A 24,855-nucleotide genomic window follows, 5' to 3' on the forward strand; every position below is an offset into this window, starting at 1 on the left:
AAGGGGGAGAAAAAGAATGGAAAGAGAGATAGAAAAGAAAATGAGAGGAAAAGAGAGAAAGAGAAGCAAAATAATGGAAATGAGAGAGGAGATAATGAAATGGCTGCGACAGATCGAGAGAGGAGAGGAGCAAAAAAAAAGGGGGGGGCGGAGGGTGCAGGGTACGTGAGGAAAGAAAACAGGGGAAAGAGAATCCATCATTGACACAACTGATAGGGTTGCTTTTTTTCTCCTTTTTTGTTGAAAGAAAAAACTCAGAAAAAATCTGATTTATTTTCTACTTTTTCTTTTTTTCTACAAAGGACCGGGCAGATAAAATAATATATGTAGAAGAAGAAGAAGAAAAAGAAGAAGAAGAAAAATAAGAAGAAGAGGAGGAAAAATGAAGAAGTATAAAGAAAGAAGTCTAGTACGTGGTTGCCCCGGTGGTTGCGTTGCGTATATAGCCTTAGCCGACCCCCCTCCCCCCATTGGACAATGCTGGATCCGCCCCTGTATTTCTGGGAACGGGAAAACAGGGGACCCACCCGGGACTGGGGAACGGGAAATAAAAAAATCTCAATCTCTAGCTCAGCCTCGATCTCACTATCGTAATTTCTCAATTTATCTAACGGCCCCAATGGGATTTTTTTTATACAAGTCTAAAGTGTATAAGACTTAATTTTCCAAATTTGAAATTGCGGTCCCCAAACCCCTGCTCCAGAATCTGAATAGGCAAAAGTTACAAATGTGCCCCCGCAAAAAAATATGCAGAAAATGTAGACCCGTTATAGTTCCAGTGGTTGAATTTTTTGCAATTGAGGCTTTGTTTTTACAAAAAATACAGATTATTATTTGCCTGGTCTTGATCTTTGATTGAGACTAGTTCGATGGTGAAAATTCTGTACCGGTTTCGGAGGTGATCGTGAGCCAAAACGGATTTCGGAGAAATTTACAGAATGGAAGCACTTATTCCAGTTATAAATAGACTTCAAGATGTTTTTAATACTGTTGGAACAGATGTGATCCAGTTACCCCAGATTGTGGTTGTTGGAAATCAGGTAAATTGATACAAAATCTTGCCCAATTTTAAGCCAAACCTCGCCCAGCCCGAATCAAATGCCAAGCCCATTCCCATAGATGCAGCTCTTTTCAGCCCGGAGGTGTGCGAATTTTCTTGCACGCAAGTTGATGGGCTACATCACATTTTAATGATACACATACCCGTATTGCACATGAGTTAAATCGCCAGCTGCATCACACACGGTTTGTTTGAGATAGATGAATGTAGAACATTAATGAAAATGTGAAAAGAAAATCTTGGTGGTGAATTTGATTCTGATTTTTTCATTGTTCTGCAATGTATTTTTATTCTAAGTGTTTCCAAATTGTTTTTAGGTAATGTTGTAAGTTAGAGCAATTACGGGATCGGAGTTCGGTTCGGAAGTTTTGCTCCTAAAATCGGAATCGGTTTCGGATATCGGATCGGAAGATATTCCACAGCGACAAATTGTGTACAACGGATAGCGGAGCGTGAACGTAGCGGTCGTGTACATTTTTGCTTATTACATGACGTCATCCAGCCACTGCCGAGAACCAATTTATGAATGAAAATATAGTAAGCATGCGCAGTGCAAGCCTTTTATTTCCCCACACAGAATTCCAACAAAACAAGTGTGCAATTCTCTATCACCTCGTACCAAAATCGACCTAGAATTTCACTTTCGCGTATTTTATATGAATTATGAAAGGTATTCTCGGAGGATCTATTTTCTCACCGATACCGCACAGGTAAGAGAATTTCGATTACTTTTTGCTTTTCCGTCAAAATCTTACAAATTAGCGTCTGTATGTCATCGTGTTCGTTGGAATTTGTAGAGTCTATCGCAACGTGCACAAAGTCAATTGGCTTCCGGGTTTCGGAGCGTCGCGTGAATATGCATGAAATTGCAGGGTTTCGATAATTTTTGATCGATACCGGAGCGATCCGATCACGAACCAAGACCATTTACCGCGTACACATCGTGACCGGATATCGTTATCGCTATCGATACTTCCGCACGCAGTCCGAAGGAATTATTTTTCGGACCACGTGATCATGATGTGATCTGCGCGATTGACCAATCAGCGGTCTTAGAATTGCTGTGCGGAGACGATCTATCCGTTGTACACAGTCTAAGGACAATTGTTCGTTGTGTATTCAAAAACAAAAAAATACATTAAGATTTGTATGTGGCCGGCGCGTGGACAAATGCGGCACACTACACTTGTTCACTGCTACCACCCTGCCTGTGGTGAATCTACAGGTAGGACTATGGTATGCCAATGTTGTACAGAGCACACACTTCAAAAAATCATTAAAATATCACTTTTGTGACCAAAATTACTAATTTTCATACAGTTGCAATTCATTTTTCATTAGTAACTTGGGAATAATTTTTGTATTCACCAGAGCGCTCAAAAACTTGAATTTTGGGCATATTTTTGTGTACGCCCTCTATTGGTGGAAAGTAATATGACAAGAAAATTTTCATTTTTTGATCTCTATTTTTAATTAAGAAAAAAATGATTTAATGAATCAAATTGAAATAAGAGCCAAGTAGTATGAATAATAGGTGTAATAAAAACTGTCAGTGTAAAAAAATCAAGCATTTGCCCCAAAGAAAAAGAGAAAATAAGCCAAACATTGCCACCCTTATTTTGCCACACATGGAGATATAACTGAGAACAAGGTTATATTATAACCTTGTTCATTGAATGAGTGGCACACTACACTGATGGCAGAATTTGTTTTGATCTCCGACAAAAGCGGAGGAAGAAGATGATGAGTTGTTTTGATCTCCGACATAATCGGAGGAAGGAAAATAAGATAATGACGTTCCAGCGCGACACTACCGCCGATCAACGATAGGCCTCTTCTCTACAACATCGTGGTGATGGCGGAGTCCATCGTGAACTTTTAGAGGCCGCATTACTTACCGAAAAAGACGCACTATTATCCAAAGTTGTTTACGATGATATTCACTTTCTCTACAACATCATAGTGATGGCGGAGGTAATCGTAATCTCAAAAAGGTCGCATGACCTCCCGAAAAAGACGCATTATTATCAAGAGTTGTTTATTTTCACCTTCTCTACAACATCGTAGTGATGGCGGAGGTAATCGTAAACTCTTAAAGGTCGCATGACCTCCCGAAAAAGACGCATTATTATCCAGAGTTGTTTACCATGATATTCACCTTTTCTACAACATCGTAGTGATGGCGGAGGTAATCGTAAACTCTTAAAGGTCGCATGACCTCCCGAAAAAGACGCATTATTATCCAGAGTTGTTTACCATGATATTCACCTTCTCTACAACATCGTAGTGATGGTGGAGGTAATCATAATCTCATAAAGGTCGCATGACCTCCCGAAAAAGACGCATTATTATCAAGAGTTGTTTACCGTGATATTCACCTTCTCTACAACATCGTAGTGATGGCTGAGGTAATCGTAAACTCTTAAAGGTCGCATGACCTCCCAAAAAGGACGCATTATTATCCAGAGTTGTTTACCATGATATTCACCTTCTCTACAACATCGTAGTGATGGCGGAGGTAATCATAAACTCTTAAAGGTCGCATGACCTCCCGAAAAAGACGCATTATTATCAAGAGTTGTTTACCGTGATATTCACCTTCTCTACAACATCGTAGTGATGGCGGAGGTAATCGTAAACTCTTTAAGGTCGCATGACCTCCCGAAAAGGACGCATTATTATCCAGAGTTGTTTACCATGATATTCACCTTCTCTACAACATCGTAGTGATGGCGGAGGTAATTGTAATCTCATAAAGGTCGCATGACCTCCCGAAAAAGATGCATTATTGTCCAGAGTTGTTTATCATGATATTCACCTTCTCTACAACATCGTAGTGATGGCGGAGGTAATCGTAAACTCCGAAAGGTCGATTGACCTCCCGAAAAAGACACATTATTACTCAGAGTTGTTTACCATGATTTTCACCTTCTCTATAACATCTTAGTGATAGCGGAGGTAATCGTAAACTCTTAGAGGAAGTATAGTCCGATAGTCGTAAATATTACCGCGCATGTCATGTTCAACTAAATCTTATTTGCCTCCGCTTAAAATCAAAACATATCGTCTTTTTGCTGTTTTTCTTCCTCCATTTTTATCGGAGATGAAAACAAATTATCACCAATTATCATCATCATCGTTTTGTTCTTCCCCGATTATGTCGGAGATCAAAACAAATCATAATCTTCTTCTCCACCTGCCTTTCCGCTAATATCGGAGATAAAAACAAATCATAATTTTCTTCCCCTTTATCTTCTTTTCCTTCCACCGCTTTTGTCTGAGATCAAAACAAATCACCAGCGCATTTTGACGGCAAACATGTCGCCACGTGTTTTTTTTTGTCTTGTTATGTTTTGGTTTTTCCGATCCGATTTTTTTCCCCACTGGTCAAAAATCGGAGTTCGGAAAAATGTAGAAAAAAGGGGAAAATCGGATCGGATCGGGAATTGGAATAAAAATCGGTTACAGCATTAGTACCGGTACTATGGATAAAAATAGTCTTGAGGACGCAATGATGATGATTTTTTTAGATATTTCATATACTTCTTCATCATTGATCAATGATGAAGAAGTATATGACATATCTAAAAAAAAATCATCATCATTGCGTCCTCAACACTAGGATAAAAATAAATCTAGAATTTATAAACTTGCCGTTTTAAACTGGCCTAGCCTAGGCCTAGTTCTTCAAAAAGAATTATAAATGACGCATTATTCAGGCAACAGCGGAAAGGAAAATATAACAGAATTTGCAAGACGTAAATATCTAAAACAGACAATCAGGAACATTTTAAATTGTTTTGAGGTACTATAAACCAATATGAATACATTTTACATACTTTTCGTTCTGATCTGAACTATCGCTCTCTAAAAAAATAAATATAAATGACGTATTATTCGGACAACTGCGGAAAGGAAAATAAAACAGATTAGAAGTCATAAATATCTTATATTACTAAACGGACAATCAGGATATTTTAAAATTGGTTTGATGTGTAACAAATAAAAACATATTTTATATACCGAGTACCTTCCGTTATGAATCCCTTTCCTAAAAATATATATAAATGACGGCAAATGACGCATTATTCAGACAACAGCGGAAAGGAAAATAAAACAGAAAAGAAGTCTTAAATATCTCAGATTACTAAACGGACAAAAAATTCAATCTTTTTACATGTTCTTGAAGCTTAGTATGTTAACTGTATCATTGATATGAAAAATTGATAGTGGAAAATAAAACAAATTGGATTGAATTGAATGGAGTGATTACCAACTTCTGTACAACATCCATGCCTCCTTTCTTTTTCTGCAAATGAACCACAGCTGACTGAGCTGATTGTGACAGAAAAAGATACTACCGAACAGATAACAGAAAAACAAAAATCAGAAATGTGTTATCAATTTGTTAATGAATTTTTGCCTTGTAATGATCATGCTTATAAAACAGAGTTTCCAGCCCATCAGGGAAAAATCAGGGAATTTGATAGAAAATACCTCAAATCAGGGAAAAATGCCTCAAATGAGGGAAAAATCAGCCCTGAAATTTTGATTGGCCCAATAGTCGAAAGCATGGTCGGCAGTCAGACTCTTTTATATTTTGTTGCATATCAAAACAACATCCATTGAATGACTGATTATGATGGTACTAATTTTATATTACTGTTTTTAATATTGAAATACATGTAATTCACTGCAACAACTTAGAAAAAATGTGAAACTCGGAATGGGTTTAGATGATTATCAGGGAATTTTTAAAAGAGAATAAGACTTGAGTATTCATGCGTATGTAGTAGGCCTAAACCTAGTAAAATCATTATGTCAAGTGGAAAGGGGAAGAATGATAAAAATTCTTAAATTGGAGAGAGAAAAAGGAAAATTTACATTTAAAAAGATAGATGTTCTTTTGTTTCCTTTTTTTTTCTTAAATCCTGATTACATGCATATTACAGAAAATTTCCCTTGCATTTTAAATGGTACACTACATTTTATTTTATTAGACTATATTGATATATCATATTCAAAATTAATTTTTAGTGTTAGTTCCCTCTATCTTGCATGTTTCAAACAGTTGAAAAAGTGTATTTTGATTATCCACCATGAAATATTAGTCTCCCCCCAACAGTACAGGTGCGCAAGCAGCACAGTCAATATGGGAGACTATCTTCAATTTTGGAGGATTTTGTGGCATATCAAATTGTGGAAGAAATTCTTGTTTTATTAAAAAAGCATTTGGAAAATCCCCACCCAGAGTTTGAGCTTGGGAATCGCGAATGCATGCCCATATCCAGTCCATATATTTTTCATTCCTGGTTTGCTAAACAAATTTTAGCCAAATTAGTTTCCGACTTCATGATGTATATCTTCAATCAAGCACTTTTTAATCAAATTGAATATATGGAATAGCTCTGTTTCTGATATTGACTTTGATGTGCAAGTAGATTTTAGTTCAGGAAGACTCCAAGTATATTCTTTGTCTTCACCATATTTTTTGTGATCGAATGAAATAATTGTCAAATTTTGAAACTAATGCAACCCCCCAAAAAACAAAAAACAAAACAAGAACCTAAGGCAAGGCTAGACAGTTCACTGAAGTTTTGATTGCTAAAATTACAATTAAGTATAGGCTGAGTAGGAAAGTTGTATCTACGATTCATCATAATTTATTCATTTAATTACTGGTAAGATGAGATTTAATCTAGATTAAACATCTATTATTTTCATATTCCATTTCATTTTCAATGTCTTATTTCTTTCAAACAGACTTCACCATTGTGTCATTTTTATTCTTCTGCTATAAGTAAATTAATGAGTGTAAACTTGTTATCAATCATTTACAGAGCAGTGGCAAGAGTTCTGTTCTAGAGAGTCTTGTAGGAAGGGATTTCTTACCAAGGGGTAAGTACTTATACTACTTTTAGGGACTGCACCCTCAGATAAAGATTTAAATGTGAAAAAATGTAAAATTAACATTGAAAATGTAATTGATATTAGATATGAAAATAAATAAATAAAAGTCACACTTTAAAAGTTTGAATTATGAACAAAAAATCCCAAGCAATGAATTATACTGTTTCCAAATGAGTGTAATATAGATGTAACAAATTCTTTTTCGATTGCATGATGTGGAATTTCACTTTAATTTAATATATGTTTCTGCTTTCATAATAGTATACATTTTGATAATTAAATACAAATACTTCAATTTTGGGCTCCACGAGAGATAAACATGGAGAGGCTCCTCATGTCATGTGTAGATTTTCTGGAAAGTTTTTGATACACGGTATGAAACTTACAAAGGGGATCCATAAAGCTACAAAGAAAACTTGGGCACATTATACATGAAGCACACTCATTTGAATGTATATATCTTGAAAATTTTTATAATCTAATTATTGGGGTTGGTTAGTTTAGTATAAAAACATATTTGATTTTGATGAAATTACTCTGTTTTGCTTTCTTTTTATTATGGTAGAGTTCCGTTTCACATTGGTACATATCATGTAGTTTGCTTCAATCAATTGCTCAGCAGGGAAAAATAAATATATATCAATTATCATTAAAATTGAATATTAAATTCAATAATATCCTTACAGAAACTCCTTATTGTGGATGGATTGATTGATTGCTTTTTAACAGGTCTTGATATATCCTTTTATTTTTGTGCTCTAAAACTAGAATCATATCTTATTCAAAGTCAACTTTTTCAAAAATACTGATATGCAAATGTCACATTTGCATATCATTTATCATGAATGACGAAAAAGGATGTTTTTGGTACATGTTACTAAAATGATTGAATTTGCGCCAAAATGAAAGCACGATTCATATGAATGAACATTGTATTTTGGTTCAACTTTTTTTGGTGATAACATTCCTTTATATCAATTTATGAGATTTTTGAAGGAGGAAAGCAGGTTTTTGGAGTGAACCTGCCATTTATTTTTTTTTATTGAAAAAAATGAAAACTTTTTATAGCAAAAAATATTCAAACTTACCATGTTTAATTGTAGTTCTTGATGTTTGTAGCAAAATAATGCTTAAATTTGAAATAGATCTTTCACCAATGTAGAGGAACTGACTTCCGTCTTCAGTCAAATCTAATTCAAGTATGCACTGTACATTCTCTCAGGACAGAATGAGAGAAACATTCCCTTTGTCTTCTAATTACAAATTTCCTTCATCTTTAGGTGATTTTTCACTACATGTAAAAGAAAGTGATGACCACAAGACATTGGTATTTAATTGACCAATTAACAGCACAATATGCCAGAATTGTTGAATGATTGGGCAGTGTTTGCTTTGCCTTACATCTTCCACATGAGCCAAGTGTTTTAATCAGAGCTTTTCCATGGAAAGAATTGAGTTAGACGTATATTAGAATTAAGTCATTGCCAGTCAACAGTTGTCATCCTGAGCCTTCAACTTTTTGTTCAATAACCAGACCTTAATTAAACCAATTGCCAGTTTTTTTAATAAGATACACACCCTTTAATGATGAATACAGACATGTGCCTGTAACATTTCCACTTGCATTTTGAAAAGTTACTTTGTATAATTTTCAATATTCATTACATTAAGCTGTGATGCTTTTTAAATTTCATCACTCTCCAAGACAGTTGTATGATCAATTATGCACATAGAGATGTCGCTTTCAACCATCCTTTTGAAAACGTTGTTTGCTCTATTTCTGTTACCCTATTATTAACAACCTTGTTATTGTAATACGTGTACATGTTTGTAATGGTTACCTCATATTATCATCTATGAAACAGGAAATGGGATAGTGACTCGACGCCCTCTGGTCCTGCAGATGATCCATGTTGATCCACAGGATAAAAGAGGGGCAAGCGGAGATGGCGAAGGTAATTATGGTAATTAGGCCTATACAGGCTACTTTGTTAATTATTAATGTTGCATGCAATGCCTGTCTATAGATTGTATTTTCATTTCTATCTAACATTTAAAGATGGAATAATTATCAAATATGCTTTGATAGTATTGTACCAGGGTTCGCATTACAGTGATCAGTTATTGCTAGAGACTTCTTACATTAGAATTATGGCTGGTGCTCAATTCATTAAGTTCCTTGATGTACATGTACATCAGAACATTCGTCATGAAAAAAATACATTTATTATAATTTGTTGATATATTGGCGGTAGTCAGCTTTGGTTGTTTCAGAACAAAATGATTAATTCACGATGATATTATGGTGTATGTTTGTACCACTTCATTTTACAGTATATGTTTAATGAACTTAACATTTTCTAAAAGGGACTGATGACGACAGACAGAAAAAATTAATATTCAAGTTCAGGCCTGTCCTTAACAAATTTTACTTTGGGTGTTTGTGTAACTTACACTTGTGTTTATTTCACCTCATGTCCTGTGTGGGCAGTGACAGGAAGAGCTAATGATGGTGAGTGAACACAGACAAATGTTGGATGAGGATTTTTTTTTATGTTAGCATGAATGGTTGATTGAAGCTTCATATGTGCAATAAACCATACATTCCAATTAAATGTTGTGCAATAGTCATGTTTGTTGCATATGAATTCTATTTTTTTATGCCCATGGTAAATTATTCATGTTATATCATTTTCTGTTTGACCTTTGAAATTTTTGTAATTGATTTTGATGGATTTATCATTTGAATTAAAATAAAAAATACAGAAAGTTCTTGAAGTGCAGCTTTTGTGCACAAGTACATGTACATGTACTTGGCTACATGCAACAAATCTTGCATTAATTCTGTGTTGAAAAGAAGAAGAACAAATTTACATAATATGATCAACAATGATGACGCTTTTTTCAAGTATCATGGGATGTTATTCTTTGCCATTCTGGACTTGTTTTAACCTCTTGTTTGTTTAAAGTTGTTTGATATATTTTCTTGCTTCATTTGACTTTGCATGTACATGTATGATGTATTAATGCCATTTTAGTGTTAAGTTCTTACTTTGGGTAACATGCTATTTTCATATTTTGTAGTGTGTTATATTGTTCACTCTCAAGAAATCTATGAATTGACTAAATTATATCAACACTGTGATTGATACATTCTAAGTTCTATGTGTAGCTTGTGCTTTTTTTGATACAGAACATGATAATATGACATTATTTTGGTCATTTTTTCTTCTCTATTATAGAAGAGATTACAGCTGATGAATGGGGAAAGTTTCTTCACACCAAGAACAAGATCTACACTGATTTTGAGGAGATCCGAGAAGAAATTGAAAATGAGACTGATAGGATGGCAGGGACCAACAAGGTAATCAATCATCTTTTTATCTTTAAAGGTCAAAGTTCAGTGAACTTACTACTCGGCATTGTTATCCCAATGCCTTATTAATTCCATTTAATGATAACATCACCAGAATCATTCTACATGTATAGTACACCTTTTTGAAGCCAAAAAACCTTCATGAAGTTGACTTGACCAAGTTAGAATTTCAAAGAGCAAACTAATTTTAGCAAAAAAATTATAACACTCTATTACTTCTATTGGTTTGATATTCATGTAACTTCTTAGGCTCCTTTCAGAGGCCAACTGCTATCTGCAGTCAAGAGATTAACTATACAACATATATATTCATAAAATAGTCAGGGAAATCTGCATGATTAATGGGGGGGGGGGGGATAGGCACTTGTAAAATGATTCTGAAAATCTAATACAACCACTTTTGTTAATTTTCAAAGCTTTCATGAAGAAATATGAAATTGTTGGTTTAATTTGACTATTACTACATTCTAATTGATTTATGCAACAATTCCCATGTATATTCAACTTTCTTTCATTTCAGGGGATTGTACATGATGCAATTCATCTTAGAATCTACTCACCAAAAGTTCTTAATTTGACTTTAGTGGATTTGCCAGGTCTTACAAAGGTAGGTAATAATGTATGTATGTATGTATGTAATACATTGGCTAAAGAAAGGAAGTTACATATCAACCAAACTCAATTTATCAATATTTTCATTATTAACCCTTTGTTGGCCTAATCTTTAGGCAAGACATTATAGTTTTATATTCATTTCAGTGTAAACGAAAGCATCATAGATTCTTGCAACAAATTAGAATAATGTTAATGATGTCATGTTATAGTTTTATGTTCTACAGGAACAATTCCCAACCTAGGGATTTGAAAGTCAGATCAAGCAGATGGATATTAGAAAAAAATCTAAATTCCATCGTCCTTGTCTATCATTCATATCCTCTCTCAGTAGAATGATCTTAGCCATATTTATGGTCACCTGTAGATTGTGGTCACCTATACATTGTAGATCTTGTTGATTAGTCACCAACAAGATGAAATTGGCAAAATCAGAGAGAGGGTCATTTGGACTTCAAGTTCCAGTATACCAATCTGTTACTCAATACTTCCAGAGTCTTAGTAGAGTGATGAGTGATGTAATCCCTGTCTCTTGTTACTTGTAGGTTCCTGTCGGTGACCAACCTGAGGATATTGAAGGTCAGATCCGAGAGATGGTCGTCAAGTACATAGGCAATCCCAATTCCATCATCCTCGCTGTGACCTCTGCTAATACAGACATGGCTACCTCAGAATCTCTCAAGTTAGCCAAGGAGGTAGACCCTGATGGTAGGAGAACCCTGGCAGTCATCACCAAGCTCGATCTCATGGATGCTGGTACAGATGCTGTGGATGTGCTGTGTGGTAGAGGTAAGAAATCTGTCTGTCCTTTGGCTCTTTTGCCTGCATCTTCTTCCTTTTTCCTCTCTATTTTACATGCCTTTTACCCACTCTATTCCCCCTTCCCTCTGTGTTGCGCAGAATATTTTTATTTCTTCACACAACCAAGAATATTGCCTTTTTGATGTAGGCTGTTGTCCGATGATTGTTTTTAATTGAATGATCAATGCAAACTCACCAGATATCTTTCATTCTTTGAAAGTTCAGCGTACCAATGTCAGCCCATAGAAGCGTGTATCCTCCATACGTGCTATTCTTGTAATGAATTTATGTATCATTGTATGTTTAAATGAATATGTAATGGTTAATTTCTTACCTGTTTAATCAAAGATGACACATATTTATTAATTATTTTGAAATCTTGAATTGTTTTTGTTTCTTTTAACAGTAATTCCAGTCAAACTAGGAATCATTGGGGTGGTGAATAGAAGTCAAATGGACATCAATAACAAAAAGGTAATAAATCATCACCTGAAAAGTTTTGTTTGGGATCTCTTGGAGAATACAAGGTTGTAATATAGGATAGTACAGATCTTAATGAAAGCCACTCTGGAAAACACTTTGTTTACTTTGCTAGTTTCCTCAAGGCTAAAATTTCTTGATATTTTGACCAGATATGTTTTGCTCTTCGTCAGGAGTGCTCCTGACAAAGAGCAAATCATATCTGCTCGAAACATCAGAACAGTTCTTTTAAGAGCTACTTTAAGAAAAATAAACAAACAGTCCTTTTCAGGACTAACTTACATAGTGTAACCGCAAATCTCCTCATGAAGACAATTATCTTATTTATCCTTCCCAGTCAGTTAAGAATGATTGATAGTCAAATGAGCTGATACTGTGAACCTCTATTGTTAAAGAATTATGTCACTATTGGCTATCCATAGTTAATCCACAACTTTGGACCAGAGTTTAAATCAAACCCGACTTCAGAATACGGGCCAACAGGTTTAGCTCATTAGGTATTAGACTCGTCTCTCTATATGCATTTCTTGCTTGTACCTATTAAGTGAGATTGCATATTTGATCTGAAAATACTGAAAATCTTTAATTGCTTGATTGATTTTCAGGTCATTGAGGAAGCTGTGAAGGATGAAGCAGCTTTTTTACAAAGGAAATACCCAGCTCTTGCCAGCAGAAATGGTACTGCTTACCTAGCCAGGACACTCAACAGGGTATGTATCTCAGATATATTATTAAATTATGTTTTAATTTTATGGCAATATTATGCAATTATATGGGGAGGGTATTTTTTTGTGCTAGGTTGAATAGTTGATGGTTTGGCAATGATGATATTAATGATACTCAGTTACCAGAAGTCTATAATGATCATCTGTCTATACAGTGTACTTTTTCAATATCATTTTGATTATGGTTTAGTATAGGAGTGTGTACAGAAAGGAAACATTTTAAAGTTTACTTTTTTGTCTCTTTTCATTGTATAACTAAGAAAAGTTAACGTCTGAAATGCAACTATGTTTTGTAGCTTCTGATGCATCATATCAGAGACTGTCTACCTGAGTTGAAGACGAGGGTCAACGTGATGACTTCACAGTTTCAGCAGCTTATGGCTTCGTTTGGTGAACCGGTGGAAGACAAGAGTCAGACCTTGCTACAGATTATCACCAAGTTTGCTGCCGAATACTGTGCAACCATCGAAGGAACCTCCAGAAATATAGAAACATCTGAATTGTAAGTCTTGCTCTTTGTTCTTTCTTGATATATGGGTTGCCACGATTGTAAAATGCATGAACACGATATTATTACCACATCCTCAATTCTTTTTTTGATGCAAATTGATAGTATTTCTTTTAATATGTTAATAAATTCAGTGTAGTTTTTATATGATTGGTCCGTTTCAAGGTATCCAGGTTATACAATGATGATATTTTTACCATTATATTAAATTGTAGCTGTAGAGAAAAATTTGTTTGCAATCTGGACATATCTTTTGAAAAATTGGCAAAATTATGACTGAAGTAATATGGGTATTGCTGTTTCTGTCTTGTCATGTGCTAGATGTGGAGGAGCAAGAATCTGTTATATTTTCCATGAGACATTCGGGAGAACGTTAGACAGTATAGATCCACTAGGAGGACTTAGAACTATAGACATCTTAACTGCTATTCGCAATGCAACGGTAAGTGGTTATAGGTTTGTTATTGTTACCATTGACTGCTGAGGAGATATGATTGTAAAGCAACCAGAGGACTAGCAGCTTGTGAGGCTTTTCAGAGCAATAGGGTAATGATTAACTGGTCACTGAAACACAAGATCCTTGCCAAGTCCACTGAGCTATGCTTACCCTTGTGGATAAAGAACAACTATTCATATTCGATTTGTGAATGATATGAAAAGGTTTATTGTATCCCCCGAACAGAGTTGGGGGGATTTGGTACCCCCTTCAAAATGTGGGCAGGGCCATTGTCACCATTTTAACTGTATTTATCTGTCAAATTTCTGTGTGAGCTCTATATATCTCAATGACCGATGATGCGGTGGGTTAAAGGGATCCATGTACTCGGCCGCGCGACCCGCCGAGCATCTCTTCATTTTGTCTTCGATTTAAAAATAAGTCTTTCCATTTGCTTTTTGAGTTGAATGTGGTTAATTATTTGAATAATTGAAAACAGTGCAAGAAGTTGAGTATGGGTATTTCTTTTTGAAGGCTGCCTCGTGTTGAAGTGCAAGGACTTTGAAAATCATTGCTGCTGAAAATAGTGCCATGCAGAAACCTCAGATACCTGCATTTCATCTTATCAACAAGTGAAAAAACCTTCCTACTTATCAGTCTCCCATGTGATTATTTCATTACTTCAGGGACCTAGACCTGCACTGTTTGTTCCAGAAGTATCCTTTGAGCTGCTGGTGAAGAGACAGATCAGACGGTTAGAGGAGCCCAGCATGCGTTGTATTGAACTGGTTCATGAAGAGATGCAACGTATTATAGCACACTGCGGAACACAGGATCTCTTACGGTTCCCACGTCTCCATGATCGCATCGTGGAAGTTGTAACCACCCTTCTGAGGCGGAGATTGCCAGCCACAAATTCAATGGTATGGAATGGCTTTTGACCTTTGCATTCTTTAGTTAAAATTTACTGCAGTTCGTTTAAATAGCCTCAGCTTGGATAATGTTCAGTTGATATGAAAATGAGAAAAATAAATTGACATCTTTTGTATTTACACACTTATCTGGGTTGATATTTCTTCGTGATGTAAAAGTTAAAGAAGTAATAGGAAGTTTAAATTCCTGTGGGTAAATTTAGATTAGTCTTTCAATCAATATTTTATGTGTGTAGAACTTTTGTTGATTAGAAACCTTCTTTTTACCATTGATTTTTGCCCCAAATCTGGTAATGTTTTACATGCTTTAGACATTCCTGTTTAGCATTTTGTGTGTTCCTTGATGTTTCTACAAAATAAAGGCAAAGGAAGTAAGAATAAACCTTGACCACTTTGGAATATTCATTTACAGTGGGACTTGCCCTCTCTTTTCCATTTTATTTATGATCCAGGTTGAAAATATTGTTGGCATTGAACTAGCTTACATTAACACCAAGCATCCTGACTTTGCCGATGCTAGTCTTGTCAATGTGCTTGTAGAGCAGAATGATAAGGAAAATAGCAGAAAATCTACAAGACATACTGAATCAGTACCCGATACTAGAGAGAGGAATGACAGGCAGTTAAAGGTAAGGCTTTCTCCTCACTTTCATTTGAATCTGATCTCACAGAAGTAGGCTTTAGTCTCTGTTCCGTCATCTAAGCTCAATGGTCAAGTATTCCCTAAGTCTTGATTGTCACTTTCATCTCTTTATGCATTGTTAAGATGTCAAGTAGATTAAAAGTAAAATTGATTTATGTATTTAAGCGTATGTGTATGTAAATTTTTTGAGAACCTTAGCAGGATTTCATAAAACTTGATATTTTATTACAATATTTCACAATTTTAGGAGCTTATAGCATTACTTTGTAATTGCCATTGATAGCATGCTTCATAACACATATTTCTCTCTTTTTTTAGGGGGGGGGAGGGGAAGATACTCTGGATTGGCTGGTTTTTGTATTTTGTAAAATCCATGATTTACAAGTTATTTAATAATACAATATCTTTAATTTGAGACTTAGTTATTTGTCCTTATTTCAAGACGAAGTAAGTTGACAACTCCATTGCCATTGCTTGTTGCAATATTTCCTCAAAAAATTGTTCTGTATTTCACACAGACACCTCAGACCACACCCCTTGACGGGGCCGCTCCGAGGCCCGATGGCAAGGATAGCGGATCATGGGTTCCTTCGTGGGTTAGGGGAGCTCCGTCTAACGTGAAGTCTTCGAGCTCAGAGAACCTGTCGGTAGCAGCCAGTAGTACCCCACCACAGATGAACAGTCCTAAAGTGGAACAGAAAAGACCAGGCATCAATCTCTTACCTGATGTTGTGAGTAACTCATTCACATTGGTTTTATTCCTATGAATTTTCACAGTTCCAGTGCATTTATATTCACCACCTTGAAGCAGCACTTACACTGGAAGAAGAAGTAATCAATTCTCATGAAAATGAAATGTCAATTTTACATCAATGCATACATTTAGTTATAAGTATCTCAGAAATCATGAAATCTGTGCCAAACTATAAAAATCATATAAATATTGATGCAAATATATGGCTTGTAGAGTGTAATTGGGGCATGATGATAGAGGTAGACTTAAATCACTTTTGATGTTGTGATGCATGAGCTTGGACAATAATATTGCTAACCTTTTTTTAAAATTTCAGTGAAAATTGTTTTAAATTTCAGAGGGTGTTATTCGATATTGTTTACTTTGCAGGGTTAATAATTGTTTTAGTTTGCACTGATTTATCATGAGATTGATTTGAATTTCTCTGTATGTATGGAGTTTGTATTGTTAAAATCAGAAGTATTAAAGTTATTCTACTTGTCTCATTTGACTCAACTCTTGTTAATTGGCAAGATTCCATTGATGGATGTTACCTACCATCTGTAGCTCAACCTTGCTCTACAGTCTGTTGGCTAACTATTAGAATTCCTTGACTTGTGGTCCAGCAATCAATTCCAGTGTTTAATGTAATTACTTTTATATTAAAGAAAAGAAAATTCTTTCTGGAGGGTCTGTAGTCTATAGCTGCCATCAATCCAATTATTTGATTGATTCAAGCTGTGGAATGAAATGAATCACACACACACTAAGATTTTAATTGATATTTGAGCAAGAATGTAGTGATATAATAATAATAATGATGGTTGGTTCTTATACAGCGCTCTGTCTGTTATATACTACACTCCCTGCACTCCACAGTTTAATTACTAATTTACCTGTTAACCTTTATTCAACCAACATTGTTGTAATCTATTCTAAAAAGAACTATCCTTATTGGTTTTGATTGACTTAACACCTTTTTTTTTATTTGTTTTGCCATCATTCAGCCTGATGTACCAGTATCTAGGAAACTTTCATCAAGGGAACAGAGAGATGTGGATGTTATAAGTAAGTTATACTTTGGAACATGAATTATTTTATATACCAATTTATAAACAACTATAAATGTGAAGCTATTTTTTATAGTGTTGTATAGAGAGGAAGGAACCATAAAAATTGGGAGGAACATTAAAAAAAAATGAAGAGAAATGAGATACAGAGACTAGACAAATACTGTATTTGGAATAAAAACACCTGTAATAAATATAACAGGCAAATTCAGAGATGATTGATGATACAAGTTTTAGGTTGTTGAAATAAGCATGCATGGTGGCAATGCTCCCATGTCTGGAGTATGACAAATTTAAAAAATATATGATTTGAATGAATATGGAATATTTTTTTCCTTTATAATTTCCCTGCATTATTGTTTTAGTTTTCAGATATTTACAATTATCTTTGAATCTCCTATAAATCTGGCTCACTACTATTGAGGGCTGAAAGAAATATTTTGATTAATTATTCTTTTAATGTTTTGTAATATTTTGATTTTGTTTTGTTTGTTTGTCTTTTGGGTTATTTTTTGCTGAAGATTGCCTTGGTATTTTAGGTTCGTTCATTGACTTGTATATTTTTGCACTTTTCACCTTGTCCGTTTATGTTTTGACTGAAAGGAAGAATTATATCATGTTATATTTTGATGTGTTTCAGAGCGACTCATCCAGAGCTATTTCCTGATCGTACGTAAGAACATCCAAGACAGTGTCCCCAAGTCTATTATGCATTTCTTAGTGAATCATGTGCAAGATAACCTTCAGAGTGAGTTAGTAGGACAGCTGTATCGTCAGAAAGAGATTGATACATTGCTTAACGAATCAGAACATATGGCTCAAAGAAGGAAAGATGCTCAAGAAATGTTACAAGTAAGTATTTTTTCAGTAAATTAAAGAAAATCAAGCTTAATGTGTAACATTTTGCCTGCATTGCATATACTTTCTATTTTTTCCCCTGTTTATGAGAGATATTATACTTGTTAAACTAATTGATCTTTCCTGAGGTTTTACACTCCCATATAACAGGTGTATGCAGCAACAGGATGGGGGGGGGAGAAAAATGTAGTGTAAGGAGGAGCTGGAGAGGAAGGAGAAATGGGAAGAGGTTGAGAGATCACCCCCCCCCACACACACACACACACACACTTGTGTCATTTTGAAAGTGTGTATATCGACAAGCCTTATTGTCTTAATTAGGTCTGTTGCAGAAAGAGTTGCAATCCAACACAATGAAAAAAAGTCAAACTCAATTTCATTTTCAATCAATTGAATGTATGTATTAGTGACTTGCGCTTGATTTGTTGAGTTGCGTTTAATTGCAACTCTTTCTGCAACGGGGGCCCTGGAGATAGAAGACAGAATTTTAAATAATACCACAAAGGCCTCATCATATTGGATCCCTTGTATTTTTCTATATCAACTTTCTAACAAAAATATTTTGCTGCCTCTATTAAGTAAAAAACTCTTCCAGAAAAACTTTGTCAATGAAGTGGTAGACATTATGTAGGCTTTTGTTTTTCATTGCCAGAATGTGGCTGATAATGTACAACCATCGTTATTCCTTTCTCTATGCAGGCTCTTCAGAAGGCAGGCCAAATCATCAGTGAAATCAGAGAGACACACCTGTGGTAGACCCCCCATCCACCAACCACTCCTTTCACCCTGTCAATAAACAGAATTATGTGAGAAATTAGTATTAATGAACAATTAATTATGTAAGTTTGCAAATATTCTACTACTATTATTTATGTTTTTCACTGACCTTGATCCTAGATGCTCTCTGTACATTCATACCGATTCAGTACAAAGTATTACACAAACTTATGTCAATTCAGATTGTATGTGACTGTCCAGTTACAAGTGTGTTTTATACTAGCATAGTCAAGGCTTTTAAGAGCTTAATGCATGAGCTAAATGTAGTTGGGTGGGAGGAAGATTAAAAATTGGTGTATGCTTATATCTACTACAAACTTTTTTATGAACTCATTTATTACTGTCCTGTCAAGTTTGCATGTATCACTAATGAGTTTGCTTCGGAGAAGTGTTACTTTTTTTGGGGGGGGGGGGGGAGGGAGGGCAGAATATATTAAAAATACTTGGAAATAACTATTTCACATACTTTCCTCTTTATAAAGTGTAATAAAGCTCACCCTACCCACCTGAAGAAATGGGCGATGTATAAATAATGTGTACAGTATCCATTAGAAGTGAATACACTTCTCATAAGAACATTAAGTTTCAAGGCAGCTCTTCACCAAAAGGTGTGTCTTTATTTAAACAATAATAAAAAATATGTATATATAGAAAAAATTACAAGACACCAGATTTATTATGACAAGCATTTTTTTGTAAGGAAGCTGTTTAAAAAGTATGTTTTTTTTATCAGCATATTTGTACTCAAGTCTAGTGGATAGTGCATGTACTAAAAGCTCCAAGGCCAAATCGAATAAAAGGCATCCCATTTGTGTCAGTCAGTTGACATTTGAAAGCAATTTTTCAGTCTCAGTTCTTTTGCTCCAATGCATATGTACAGCTGAAATCGGATCTTGTAAAAAGTTTCCTTTCTGTCATTGAGTGGAATGCGTGTTGTTATTAATATGATTCCCTTAAATAACTCCCAATAAGCCATGTTATTATCTAAAGGAATGATTTAAGGATTAGCTATGCGTATGTTTGCTAGTTTGAGTAATGTCAATTATACAAACTGCTTGAATCTTTTATTGGAAGTCATGATTGTTTATCTGTAGGAGCATATTTTGAATTTTGTTATGTTGCAAAACAAAGTATTTATGTTTATTTATTTCATACATTTGGGGAAAAGGGGATGGGTGTGCATAATATGGCAAGATTGAAATAACCTTTTTTTTGTGATATTATTGGTCTGTTTGATAGACCTGTGTTCTTAAGTGGATCAGTATGTTACTCCATAATATTTTCCCATAACTTTTCAGTCTTCTTTCAGTTCTTTTATTAAAGTACTTCAATGAGTAGTACTGTTTTGCATGAAGTATATCCTTTACATTATTTACCGATTCACCATTCAACAATTTTTAAAAATATATGTTTTTGTAGTGTGCATGGTGTGTTGCCTATCTGTTAGGTTATTTTCCCTATTGTCAATATTATTCCAAAGTTTGCTATGCAATTCCTTTTGTTCAATCCAAAATTATTTTATGAATTATATGTAATACAACCTGATAACCAGTGATACATTTTGTTAATAATGATAAACGAAGGGTTGGAAATGATGGATCTATGTAACTTTTTCTTTTTGGCTTAGCCATGTACCCAGTACACTAAACTAAGTAGCAGACAGCTGTATTTTTGCTGTGCAAATCAATAGAAGTCTTTACTTCAGTACCTGTTTTCACATTTACTATGAAATAAGCTACCAATATATCATAATTCTCATTTTAAATATGTTTTTTGAATGTTTTGTGCAAAGTAAGGCATGCAGTGATTGAGATAATGGTAAACATGTACAAATAATGCACAGGTCAGAATGTGATCGCGAGGATGCAGGGGACTCAAAGGGTATTAAGCCGAATGAATCATGAGGTGTTAGCAAAGGTTTTCTGCACTTTATTACCTGAGATGCCTGCATTACTATAAAGTAAAACAACACTTGTTACCTTAAGCCTGCTTATTATTTGTTGTAGATGTAAATGGGTTGGCAGTATATATTTTTTTAAAAATTAGACTGAATAATCCATGCCTCAGACTTTCTTTCTGACAACACTTAGTTATAGTGCAGAAGAAATTAGTAGTGTCTACCTCATGACCAGCCAGAAGTCCCTGCATTCATGTAGCCTCAATCAGCCATGGGCACACTTGAGGGTGTGTTTGTACATGTAAGAAAATTAAGCTATTTTAGAATGCTTGTTAATTATTTTTGTTGAGCACTTTTCAACTACAACAAAAAAAAATTAAGGGATCCCATGTGATTCTGTTAGGGGATGTGATCGGCTACATTCTTTTCCCTGTTTTATGATTCTTGATAGCATCTCTGTCTCCCTGTCGGTAAATGTGTAATGGTAGGATTGTCAAAATCATTTGATGATTGTAAAATATTCCTACATTGTGCTTGTATGTTACACAGCATCAAGCAATCAAGTGCAATGGTAGTGTGGAACATGTTAAGATTTATAGGAATAGAATTTGATGGTGTACAATTGTGATGTATGATATTCATTGATACATTGTAAAGTATGTTCTTGGAAGGGGCCACAATGGTGTAAATACGAGTATTAAAACATTTCATAATCTGATATTTTGACAATGTAAAGCATGTATTAGTGTTTTTGTATGAGTTACCTATAAATTATTATTTTTTGGTCTCGTTGTTCAAGGTACATAGTTTTGTGTGTGTTGGGATGGGAGGCTGTTCCATTATCTGTCTTCTTTAAAATTGTCCTTGGTAAGCCCAGTTTCTCTGCAAGAGAGCCTACATTGAATTAAGTAATGTATAAGTTGTCATTTTCAGTCACATATTCTTATGAAACAGCATGAGGCTTTCACCCCATATTCATGTAACCAACACAACCCTTGAAAAACTTATATAGGAAAAACCCTTTGGTTTAATTTTGCTTGTAGTGTCCATAGCATGTGCTTGTGTACTGTACTAAGTAGCATTTAGACTTTGGGGGCATACAGATGACAATGACACATATTTTTGCATTGTGAATCATTGTTTGATCACAGACTTCACTCACATAATTTGCTAAGAAAATGACAGCTTATACAATGTATACATCAAATGCTCTTGTGTGAGTCTCAGCCACTTTTGGAGTTTGATTAATGGACAACCGGAATGATTTTATTTTCAGTGAAAAAACATTCATCATTCAAAGTAATGGAAATCATCTTTGAAACCATTTCTTCATGTACAATTACTATTTTAGATTCATTCTGAAAGCCATAACATGTTTGAGTAAAAGAAAATACTTCAAAGCTGACACTCAGGCAGGTAGCGTAAATAGATAGATTGTTATTTAGTTGTACAAAAAATGTCAATATACTGATATCTCCATCTAGCAAACTGTCTTTAATGCAGGACATATTTATTAAAGGGAATCCATGTACTACTAGGAGGGAAATATTAGGCCAAGGGTTTCTCAAAATGTAAATCTGATGGATCGTTTTTAATCAAACATAGATTAGATTTTGTCTTTCAGTGATTTGCACATTTTAAGGATTGTTTTCAATGTAATATTGTATTATGGAAACCTCATATGAAAGCAAGTATATAGAGTGTGGAATAAGAGATTACTTTGCATTTTGTCTGGAGGAGGGAGTCTTTATAAAGATAATGAGTCTAAAGATTGTCACATAATTATTTTGTTTTGAGCATGAATATGAATTTTTTATAAAATTATAATGACATCTGTGATGTATGTGTGTTTAAGCTGTATTATGCAGTGTATCATTGTGATGGGAAAGAGTAGAAATGAATAATATCAAAGTCTTCATGTTATTTATTTCAAAAGTAATATTCCCAGATTGACTTTTAACCACTGATATTGATGGGGTCACCCTGCTGAAATTAAATACATAAATGAAATTCCTAATCTTTGGTTTTCCTCAGCCCTATATTATAAGATGACCCCCCCCCCGTGCTTGTTTTTATACATAACATATTGTAAATAAGATACTGAAATTGTCCATGTGTTTTGTGCTTGGAAGTGAGAATGAATGCATTCTTATTGGTATTTCATTTTTTAGGGATTTACATACTTGTGTGATTTTTCAGCAATTGTCAAGACAGGGCTTTATCCTCTTAATTAGTTGAAAGTACACCTCTTCAACCTTTTTATGGAACAACAAGTAACACAGTCTTTACTGTTTTCTTGAATTTTAAGATATGTCCTATATTATATAACTATGATGTGTAGGATGCTGAATTACACATAAAAAAATATTTTATTATGGCAAGTTTCATGCAAGTTTCATAATCTACTGAAATTGTACCATTTTGTGGACTAAGAGCAAAGTTTTACATGAAAAAATCATTGCAAAACATTGGCAAATTGTATTTAAAATTGTGTCATTTTTACTTACCATGGACTGATTTTGATTAGTTGAGAATATGTTCAAAGTAGTTTCCGTTGATGGCAAGCATATAAAAAATGGTATGTTAATGTATCATACACACACACACACTGCAAATGAAAGTTGAAACTACATCATTATTATGAGAGCCCTGCACCACACAACATAAACCGGTGTAAAACTTATGGTGTTCAACACCTATTGGTGATATTCTGTTTGTATATTAAAACTATCTGTCCAGTGTTATATTTAAACACCATGGTGTATTTGAAACACCTGATGGTGCTGTCCTCTCACAGCACCGATTGGTGTTGTGTTAACACTGTAGTTTTTACAATACAGGGTCCCATACTTGATTATCATACAAGGGGGTCTATAAGTTTTGTTTTGTAGTAAATGTGTCATATGATTTCTTGTAAAGTCTGTAACATTATGAATGAAAAGTTTATTCTATTATTGTATGTATTATATAAGATGGTAATTTTTTTTGTAAAGGGCTGCATTGTTACAGATGCTTCCATTAATGTTAATATGACTTTGTCTGGGACAGTGACATTAAATGATGTGCTGTGAATGAATGTAGCAAAAACAAAAATAATTGTAGTAGTTGAATAACATGACTGAAAATGTAATTGTAAAATATTATAGCATCGATGCAAATACAAACTGTTTTGAAAAGTGTATGTGAAGAAAAAAGTTATATTCGAAATATATGAAATTTGACTTGCAAACATCAAGAAATTTCTTTTGATTCTGAGTTTTTTATGGATTTGTTTATTTGTGATGATGTAGTATATAATGTTTGAAATATGTCTCAATCTTTTAGTAAATCATATTATTAGTAGGGCATAGTTTTATTCTCCCTTCAATATAATATAATGTTAACCCCCAAATAAAAAGTTTTCACTACTCTCTTTACATACATGACTTTTAAAAAAGTTCTGATGTGCCCATTGTCAGTAAACATAGCAAAAACAATGTAAGAAGTAATGCCAGTAATAGATAATAGATAATTTGTTGATAGGTGTAATAAATACAGTAAAAAGCAAATTAAAAAGTAACAAAGTATAATAAATTAATAGAGCGAATATTAAACCCATGTTTGTAATGAATTTAGATTTTCTTTTTATCAGCTCTTGTGAAAAAAATTGTTTATTGCCATTATTTCTAAACATAAGGATTGTATTGAAGGTCAAAATATATACTAGTATTCTAAAAAATCAAGCTTTTTCAAAACCCATTTGTCATTCCTCACGTATGACAGTACTTTCATAAATGTTTTTTTCCTACAGAGAGATTAAAAATAACAAAATCGCAAAAAAATAAAGTTAATTCATACATACTCAAACTTCACTAGGTAATTCCACTTTTCTTTTCAGTTACATTTATGCAATCACAATTTCGAGTAGTACCTTGATTTCATGATAAAGTTTTTCAAAGCCAGCCATTAAGAAAAAATATTGTCTTATTCTAATTGAATATGGCTTATAAAATCATAACGAATATCCTTGGTGTGAAAGAGTTGCCTTACACAATAAC

The 24,855-nt window shown here is 34.2% G+C and overlaps 2 protein-coding genes across 5 annotated transcripts in view; one reads left to right on the top strand and one right to left on the bottom strand.

Moving 5' to 3' along the window:
* The window catches only part of LOC121411377 (NACHT domain- and WD repeat-containing protein 1-like), a 44,177-nt gene extending 35,850 nt beyond the window's left edge, over positions 1–8,327 (bottom strand). The window contains exon 1 of one of the 2 annotated variants that reach the window (XM_041604064.1): positions 8,059–8,327. In XM_041604064.1, the coding sequence (XP_041459998.1) occupies positions 8,059–8,061 (3 nt within the window). In that variant the 5' untranslated portion in view covers positions 8,062–8,327. The remainder of the gene's footprint in view (positions 1–8,058) is intronic. The other variant, XM_041604062.1, reaches the window with a different exon arrangement.
* Positions 870–22,529, top strand: LOC121411378 (dynamin-1-like protein). 3 transcript variants are annotated; one of them, XM_041604068.1, is made up of 17 exons: positions 870–1,040; positions 6,901–6,958; positions 8,836–8,925; positions 9,462–9,482; positions 10,213–10,334; positions 10,867–10,953; positions 11,504–11,747; positions 12,166–12,233; positions 12,845–12,949; positions 13,261–13,466; positions 13,794–13,914; positions 14,595–14,831; positions 15,293–15,469; positions 16,002–16,214; positions 17,224–17,284; positions 17,927–18,138; positions 18,844–22,529. In XM_041604068.1, the coding sequence occupies exons 1-17, from the start codon at positions 939–941 to the stop codon at positions 18,898–18,900; spliced, it is 2,181 nt and encodes a 726-aa protein (XP_041460002.1). In that variant the 5' UTR covers positions 870–938; the 3' UTR covers positions 18,901–22,529. The 3 variants fall into 3 exon arrangements, with proteins under 3 accessions (XP_041460002.1, XP_041460003.1, XP_041460004.1); XM_041604069.1 differs by lacking the exon at positions 9,462–9,482 and having other exon boundaries at positions 8,836–8,934; XM_041604070.1 differs by lacking the exon at positions 9,462–9,482.
* The last annotated feature ends 2,326 nt before the right edge of the window (positions 22,530–24,855 follow it).

Source organism: Lytechinus variegatus, chromosome 3 (genome assembly GCF_018143015.1).
Source record: "Lytechinus variegatus isolate NC3 chromosome 3, Lvar_3.0, whole genome shotgun sequence".
Taxonomy (NCBI): Eukaryota; Metazoa; Echinodermata; class Echinoidea; order Temnopleuroida; family Toxopneustidae; genus Lytechinus; species Lytechinus variegatus.

Excerpts from the sequence above, each read along its gene's own strand:
- LOC121411378 (XM_041604068.1), top strand. The coding sequence starts at position 939 with ATGGAAGCACTTATTCCAGTTATAAATAGACTTCAAGATGTTTTTAAT. Across the intron at positions 9,483-10,212 it reads GACAGGAAGAGCTAATGATG|AAGAGATTACAGCTGATGAA; the intron begins GTGAGTGAACAC and ends TCTCTATTATAG. Across the intron at positions 15,470-16,001 it reads GGAATGACAGGCAGTTAAAG|ACACCTCAGACCACACCCCT; the intron begins GTAAGGCTTTCT and ends TATTTCACACAG.